Source organism: Salvelinus sp. IW2-2015, linkage group LG6.1 (assembly GCF_002910315.2).
Source record: "Salvelinus sp. IW2-2015 linkage group LG6.1, ASM291031v2, whole genome shotgun sequence".
Lineage (NCBI taxonomy): Eukaryota > Metazoa > Chordata > Actinopteri > Salmoniformes > Salmonidae > Salvelinus > Salvelinus sp. IW2-2015.
In genome coordinates, this window is record NC_036845.1 from 12,487,459 (window position 1) to 12,496,322 (window position 8,864).

The 8,864-nt window shown below is 41.1% G+C and overlaps 1 protein-coding gene across 1 annotated transcript; it reads right to left on the bottom strand.

Annotated features, from left to right (window-relative positions):
• Positions 1-6,937: 6,937 nt before the first annotated feature.
• mcl1b (MCL1 apoptosis regulator, BCL2 family member b) lies at positions 6,938-8,802 on the bottom strand. The gene is made up of 3 exons (XM_023989098.2): positions 8,138-8,802; positions 7,709-7,959; positions 6,938-7,580 (listed from the first exon to the last, which is right to left on the bottom strand). The coding sequence occupies exons 1-3, from the start codon at positions 8,616-8,618 to the stop codon at positions 7,464-7,466; spliced, it is 849 nt and encodes a 282-aa protein (XP_023844866.1). The 5' UTR covers positions 8,619-8,802; the 3' UTR covers positions 6,938-7,463.
• Positions 8,803-8,864: the final 62 nt, after the last annotated feature.

An 8,864-nucleotide genomic window follows, 5' to 3' on the forward strand; every position in this document is an offset into this window, starting at 1 on the left:
TATACATTTGAGCATCTTCAAAGTAGCCACCCTTTGCCTTGATTACAGCTTTGCACACGCTTGGCATTATCTCAACCAGCTTCACCTGGAATGCTTTTCCAACAGTCTTGAAGGAGTTCCCACATATGCGGAGCACTTCTTGGCTGCTTTTCCTTCACTCTGCGGTCCGACTCATCCCAAACCATCTCAATTTGGTTGAGGTCGGGGGATTGTGGAGGTCAGGTCATCGGATGCAGCACTCCATCACTCTCTTTCTTGATAAAATAACCCTTACACAGCCTGGAGGTGTTGGGTCATTGTCCTGCTGAAAAACAAATGATAGTGGAACTAAGCACAAACCAGATGGGATGGTGTATTGCTGCAGAAGGCTGGTTAAGTGTGCCTTGAATTTTAAATTAATCACAGACAGTGTCACCAGCAAAGCACCCCCACACTATAACAACTTCTCCTCCAAGCTTTATGTCGGAAATACACATGCCGAGACCATCTGTTCACCCACACCGCGTCTCACAAAGACGGTGGACAGATCAAAGGACAATTTTCCACCGGTTTAATGCCCATTGCTCGTGTTTCTTGGCCCAAGCAAGTCTCTTCTTCTTATTGCTGTCCTTTAGTAGTGGTTTCGTTGCAGTAATTCGATCACGAAGACCTCATTCACACAGTCTCCTCTGAACAGTTGATGTCGAGATGTGTCTGTTACTTGAACTCTGTGAAGCATTTATTTGGGCTGCAATTTCTGAGGCTGGTTACTCGACTGAACTTATCCTCTGCAGCAGAGTTAACTCTGGGTCTTCCATTCCTATGACGGTCCTCATGAGAGCCAGTTTCATCATAGCGCTTGATGGTTTTTGCGGCTGCACTTGCAGAAACTTTCAAAGTTCTTGAAATTCTCCAGATTGACTGACCTTCATGTCTTAATGTAATGCTGGACTGTCATTTCTCATTGCTTATTTGAGCTGTTCTTGCCATAATGCACTTGGTCTTTTACCAAATAGAGCTATCTTCTGTATACCCCCCTTCCTTGTCACAACACAACTGATTGGCTCAAACGCATTAAGAAGGAAAGAAATTCCACAAATTAACTTTTAAGACGGCACACCTGCATTCCAGGTGACTACATTATGAAGCTGGTTGATAGAATGCCAAGCGTGTGCAAAGATGTCATCAAGGCAAAGGGTGGCTACTTTGAAGAATCTCAAATATATTTTGATTTGTTTAACACTTAACACTTGGTTACTACATTTAACACTTGGTTACTACATGATTCCATATGTGTTATTTCATAGTTGATGTTATTATTATTCTACAATGTAGAAAATAGTAAAAAATAAAGAAAAACCCTTGAATGAGTAGGTGTTCTAAAACGTTTGATCGTTAGTGTGTGTGTGTGTGTGTGTGTATTATATACAGTTGAAGTCAGTAGTTTACATACACCTTAGCCAAATACATTTAAACTCAGTTTAGTATTTGGTAGCATAGCCTTACATTTTTTTAACTTGGTTCAAATGTTTCGGGTAGCCTTCCGCAAGCTTCTTACAATAAGTTGGGTGAATTTTGGCCCATTCCTCCTGACAGAGCTGGTGTAACTGAGTCAGGTTTGTAGGCCTCCTTGCTCGCACACGCTTTTTCAGTTCTGCCCACAAATTTTCTATGACGTCAATTAGCCTATCAGAAGCTTCTAAAGCCATGACATCATTTTCTGGAATTTTCCAAGCTGTTTAAAGGCACAGTCAACTTAGTGTATGTAAACTTCTGACCCACTGGAATTGTGATACAGTGAATTATAAGCAAAATAATCTGTCTGTAAACAATTGTTGGAACAATGACTTGTGTCATGCACAAAGTAGATGTCCTAACCGACTTGCCAAAACTATAGTTTGTTAACAATACATTTTTGAGTGGTTGAAAAACGAGCTTTAATAACTCCAACCTAAGTGTATGTAAACTTACGACTTCAACTGTATATTATATATATTATTTTAGGCCTATATTTATTTTGTTTGCAACTATAGTTGAAGTGTTTCCTATTTACCTTTTTAGATTTGATACATTCATATTTTATATTTTGTTACACGCTTAATTGCACATTTGCACAGGTTCTAAATCAAATAATCAAATATGAGTAAGTACGTTTTTATTTGTTGAGTATAATTCAAAATGTAATAATAAATAGGCCTTTACATGTGGTCATTTTATATAAACTATTTATTCATTGAATTTACAGAAAATGTGCTATAACGTGATATGTATCGTTATCGGGATATGAAATGACCTATAATCGGGATATGAGATTTTGGGCATATCGCCCAGCCCTACTAGCAAACACAACTGATTTAAACTAATTGCATTTTTAACTAAAAATCATGACTAGTTGATTATTAGAGTCAGGTGTTACCTGGAGCTGGGTCAAAAGTGTGACACCAAATCAAGCCCCGAGGACTGGAGTTGCCCAGGCCTGAGTAGCAAGTGCTTGGCAAGGCCCACATGAACTAGCCTTTTGGTGACGGTAAACATGGTGGCTGCCAACGTCATTATCAGGAGGATTAGGCAAGGTCTGACGTGAGCACCAGTCACCATGGAGGGCCTACTATGATTCCTCATAAGACCTCTATGGATGTGTGTTTGTGCTGTAACCAGAGACGACAGAGGAGATCTGAACAAACAGAACTACCACACACACACAGAGTGATCATTAATGACTAAGCGCAACATAACCCTTTGAAAGGATTCCCTTAATTGAGGCATGATAGCTGCAGCCCTCCCCCACAACAACACTGTTCACATTAAATTAGATTAAAGTACATAGTATGTTTACTCTAGCACAGTGGTTCCCAAACGGTCTCTAGTCCCATACCCCTTCAAACATTCAACCTCCAGCTGCGTACCCCCTCTAGCACCAGGGTCAGCGCACTCTCAAATGTTGTTTTGCCATCATTGTTAGCCTGCCACACACACACACACACACACACACTACACAATACATTTATTAAACATAAGAATGAGTGTGAGAATGAGTGTGAGTTTGTCACACAAAAAACGTGTCAATACTTTGCCCCTTGATAACCAGCGCACTTCTGTATGTTGTAAAAGCGTTACATGGCCGCTGCCCATATCATTGCATAGTGCAGAAAATACACGAGAGTTCAGGGGCCTTGCTTTAACAAAGTAACAAAGTTAACCATTTTCACTGTAGTGTCCAAAACATATTTCAAGCTGTCAGGCATTCCCTTGGCAGCAAGAACCTCTCGGTGGATGCTGCAGTGTACTCAAGTAGCGTCGGGAGCAGCTGCTTGCACGCACGTTACCACTCCACTATGTCTCCCTGTCATGGCTTTTGCGCCATCAGTACAGATACCAACACGTCCATTTGATGTCACAAAGCTGTACAGTACTTTCAAAATATCCTCTCCTGTTATCCAGAAGAGGATGTCTTCCTTAATTGACCCCCCATAAACATAACAGACATATAGCAGGAGCTGTGCCAGGCCTGCCACGTCTGTTGACTCATCCAGCTGTAACGCATAGAATTCACTGGTTGTATGCGAAGCAGTAATTGTTTCAAAATATTTCTTGCCAGGTCACTGATGCGTCATGAAACAGCGTTGTTAGATGAAGGCATTGTCTGTATACTTTTTGTTGGCTTTTCCCCCCAGCCATATCCACGGCAGCAGGAAGAATTAAGTCCTCCGTAATAGTATGGGGCTTGCCTGTCCAAGCCACTTGGTAGTTTACCATATAGGATGCTTCTAGCCCCTTCTTATTAATGGCATCTGTTGCTTTTCTACACATCTTCCTACTCAAAAGTAGTCTTAATTCTAGCTCAAACTCGTGGCCTATTTTCCAAATTGGCATGTTGTTTCTAAATGTCTGCGCAAGAGTGAAGGTTTCATCGAGTTGTGAGATATGAGCAAAAGTACTAACACACTGTGGCTGAGGAAAGGCACTACTCCCAATATAAGTGAACCCCAAATCAATTAAGTTCTCATCATATTTGCGCCTCTACAATGGTCCAACGTCTCAACAGGTTTGGTGCTTTCCCGGGTAAGGGGGCAGAAGCGCTTTGGTTGCATCAGATTCACAACTGGCAGTGTCCATGCTAGCTGTTGACGTTGAGACTGGTGTTTTACGGGTACTATTTAATGACGCTGCCAGTTGAGGACTTGTGAGGTGTCTATCTTAAACTAGACACTAATGTACTTGTACTCTTGCTCAGTTGTGCACCGGGGCTTCCCACTCCTCTTTCTATTCTTGTTAGAGACAGTTTGTGCTGTTCTGTGAAGGGAGTAGTACACAGCGTTGTACCAGATCTTCAGTTTCTTACATGGAATAGCCTTCATTTATCAGAACAAGAATAGACTGACGAGTTTCAGAAGAAAGTTCTTTGTTTCTGGCCATTTTGAGCCTGTAATCGAACCCACTAATGCTCCAGATACTCAACTAGTCTAAAGACCAGTTTTATTGCTTCTTTAAAACAGCACAACAGATTTCAGCTGTGCTAACGTAATTGCAAAAGTGTTTCCTAATGATCAATTAGCCTTTTAAAATGATAAACTTTGATTAGCTAACACAACGTGCCATTGGAACACAGGAGTGATGGTTGCTGATAATGGGCATCTGTACACATATGTAGATATTCCATTAAAAATCAGCCGTTTCCAGCTACAATAGTCATTTACAAAATGAACAATGTCTACACCGTATTTCTGATCAATTTCATGTTATTTTAATGGACAAAAAAGTGCTTTTCTTTCAAAAACAAGAACATTTAAGTGACCCCAAACTTTTGAACAGTTGTGTGTATATATATACACACACACATACACTTGTTTTTTGTTAATGTGAATCACATTTTTATTTGGCGTACCCTGGACAGCATTGAGCATACATACCCCAGTTTGGGAATACCTGCTCTAGCATATTGTTGTTTCCATACCACCTTTCATTACCAAAGAAAATCCTCTTTATCCGAAGTACGGCATGCTGACACAGGTAATGTGAATTTGATCCAAAATTAGCCTAGGTGAGACTAGTGAGTCTTCTAGTGTAGTCATGTTATTTTCCTCATTGACAACCTCATAAATTACACATTTTACATTTGGAGAACTGTTCTTATGAGACGGAGTGCAAACACAAAAGTGAACTCTCATTTCCCCTCAACTTGCGTCACTACCCTCTGTGATATCTCCAACTTCCCTCGGGCACAGCAAAGGTCAAACAATACCTGCTCTGTGGCTGATTTCCATAGCTGTCTAAAAGCATGCCTGATAAGATAGGCCAGCAATGTGCAACGCTTCCTTCCGCCGTGAGCCCCCCCCCCATCTGCTCCAGTTCCCCTCCTTAAGCTTTAGGTGAAGGCCTCAGCTACAAGAACCAGTCTGGTTCTGACCGTTCTACATGTATACACTATCAGTGACGGACATATGCAAAGAAAGAACAGGGGTAATTTCCGGGCTGTCGCTCAGTCATTTTACGGCCTATATGCAAGAGGATTTCAATGACATGTCATTTTGCATATCATTAAATTAATTGAGACTGGATGCATTACATCTTGTGGTACTCGGAGATAAAATACTGCCTTGGTATCAAGACCTGATTAAATATGCAGAAGAAACTCAAGTTGGTAAAATAGTGTGAGCAACAAAGGATGTGGTTAATATTTGCTTCAACTGTTGCACCGCTACGATTGTGGCGCAGTCAGAGCTGTCAGATGCATTATGTGGAAAAATCTCAAACTAAATAGCTAAAAAGGTGGTCACTGACATTATGCAACATTGTAAAAGATCTTTGGACTGCTGTTAACTGATTTTATTGGCAACTCAGAGGTTGAGGCACCCAAGTGGTTCTGGTGGACTTAGTTTAATAATTATGTTTCTGACAACTGAGGCTGCAGCTGAAGTGATACCGTGCTGGTCTGCCTATGACACACATATAGGCGTGGTTACCACAGAAGTTTAATTTCTAGGAAATAACCTCACAGTGCATGTTCGGGGGATATGGTGTGAATAAACACATTTGACTGTGTGTATGTAGATGACTATGAACAACACAGGAATTCATTTGTGTATGGGTTTACTTTTCAGCACCAGAAACTAGCACAGTGCAGACGTCACTGCTGTCTTTCCACAAAAACTCCCTCCCTTCCGAGAAGTAGAGTCTCAAAGTTCACAGCAGGTTAACAGTCAAACTTCTGCTTTGAGACAATTGCAGCCACAAAGTGAATAAAGTCACATCCTTTATTCATTGCAGTCACAAAAGTGAATAAAGTTGCATGATTTTATCCTTTAAATCATTTAACTTCAGGAGATTACAGGAATTTGCCTAGCAAGATGTATCAGGAGGGTTAGTGCTAGTTTGTTGGGTGGAACTGCTGTACACATTCACTGTCCAGATGATCTTGCCTCTATTGAACCAATGCCAGATACCATGTGCAATCTTTATGCTCATATTTAAAACATATACCTGCGAGCACATTTCATTTACATGGATATAATTTGGAAATGAAACACTTCAAATACAAATCAGCATAGTCTTGAGAATGGAATTTTCAATTGACTTTCAAACAGGTCCCCCCTTCCCCCTCCCAGTAAAGCCTAGTGCAACAGCCACAAGATTTCCTTAACCAGGAAGTCACATTGCATCCACGCAAATGCATTGCCAGGCAAGACTGGCAAATCTACCCCAAGGAACAGGAATATGGACTTATGAATGTGGTGTAGGTGTAATAGGGGATTTATGACATACATGCAAGGCAATTAATTGCATGTAAAATAAAGCCTTTCTGCTGTAAGCACTTTCCATTTTCAATGCCCATAACCTGGGTATACCTTCTTAGTTGAATTCTAAGGCCCTCAGTGGTCAGTTCAATGCAGGTTCTGCCTTTCTTACACCAATCCCTGTATGTACATGTATGACTAATATCACAAGGAATAGAAACAAGTCATTTGAGCCAACTTTATGGTCAGAGGCGGAACTTTGCCATTGTGAATTATAGCTATTAGCTAGTGCTTTTCCATCTTGATTACTTAAAAAGAGGTGAAAATTTACAGATGAATTAACTTTGTACGAGTCTAAATTCAACTATACATTTATTACAAAAATAAAATGTCTGTACTTTTTACATTAAATAAAAGCGCCATTTAACAGGTCCATTAGATTAAGTAGTCAGATGAATATATTTGGAGACTGTTTCCGACAACTACCAAATACCCTCAAATGGCCTCAAACAAAAAAAGGCACCAAAATATTGATGCAGGAAAAAAGCAAACTTGAGCTTGACACCAAAGCGCCGTCCCAATTCAGTCCGTCACTATAATCCAACAGACCGACCCTCTTCTTTGACTAAGCAGGACATCACTGGGTAGTCATTCCAACCATGGTGATATTAAGGATTTCAGAGAACTTGCGGAAATAGTCCATTTTCTTCATTGGAAAAAAAGTAACAGGTAAGTCTTTTATAGTTCAATTCACCTGATCAACATGGCGAGTGTTGCCCCAATCCCAGCAACTCCAGCAAAGGCTAGGAGGGTGTTCCTTACTGAGGACTCAGGATCTTGTACATGAAAGAACTCTACAAATCCATCCTGAGAAAGAGACGAAAGGCAAAGTTAGGTTCATGATTAGCTATTGAACAACTAAACTAAATAAGGTTTAACTGTCCTCAGATTAGCTCACATTTTCAAATGACTCATGGAACACATAGATGACTCACCCAAGCATTGTTTTTGACCAGCCAGTCCCTTTGGTCAGAGAGGAGGTATGTGGCAATCTCTTGGCCCACCAACTCAACGCAGTGTCCCCTGCCCCTCTCCTTCAGGTGCTGGCTCACCACTGCGCCAAATGCCACCAGGCTGACGACGCGACCCCAGTTTGTGATCCCATCACTGAACATGGTCTTGGCCACAGAATTGATGACGCTCACGTCATCGCATCGCTCATCTAAGTCAAGTTTGGCGATCATACCTATAAAAAAAAAATAATAATCTAGGTCTGAGTAAAACGAACTAAACATATTACTGATAATATTGCTATGTTATTAACCAAGTTAACGCATTATGAGCTCAGTACTACCTTTAAACAGAAAATTAGGATATACAGTACCATAAGGACCTATAGAGATCATTACTGTAAATCTACGTACCATTGTATGCGTATCGATGCTTTGCTATTACGTCCTCCACCACTCGCTTCATCGTCGTAAGAGGCTTGCTTTGCTTCCATCGAGGCTGAGACAGTCCAGTGTATTCCGCCAAAAAATTATCAATGAGTTGTCTGGTATCATGTTCCAATACTTCATCGCCCGATGGACAATTCGATAGTTCAGGCCCACATTCTGACGCCGTCTGAGGAGTGCAGGGCAAAGAGTCGTCATTGTTGCTTCGGTCTGACAAATGATTATCGAGGACGTTGCTTTTCACGACATTCACCCCTAACGTCGTGGGTCGTGGTGGAGTATCGCCAGTCCCATTTCCCAAGTCCACTTTAGACTTCGGTGACGCCAAAGCACATACGGCCCCGTCGAAATAGTACAAAGGGCTAGCATCATCAGCTAGGTACGAAGATCCTCCATTTTGAATATGCAACATCGTAGTGGCTCGTGTAATCGAATTCGACAGACTCATCTTGGCTTAACGTTTAGATAAAGAAACAAGCGTTTGAAAAATAAAATATACACTTCGATCTGTTATTTTACGAAAAGCTAGCGGTTAGCTACTTTGTTGCTCAAATATCACCCATCGTTGACTGCTAACTACAACAGTGAGTCTGGTGCGGAAATGACCAACCTTTAGTCGTGTAACGTTTGGAAAAGCCAAAAGTGGGAGGGACTTCGACTGCCTATCCCATTGGGTCCCTTCTTCCTTGAATTA

What these genes read in the sequence shown, in the direction of transcription:
- mcl1b (XM_023989098.2), bottom strand. Translation starts at nt 8,618, where the DNA reads ATGAGTCTGTCGAATTCGATTACACGAGCCACTACGATGTTGCATATT. An exon ending in GCATCGATACGCATACAATG is followed by an intron (nt 7,960 to 8,137) that starts GTACGTAGATTT and finishes TTTTTTTTATAG; the next exon opens with GTATGATCGCCAAACTTGAC. An exon ending in TGGTCAAAAACAATGCTTGG is followed by an intron (nt 7,581 to 7,708) that starts GTGAGTCATCTA and finishes TCTCTTTCTCAG; the next exon opens with GATGGATTTGTAGAGTTCTT.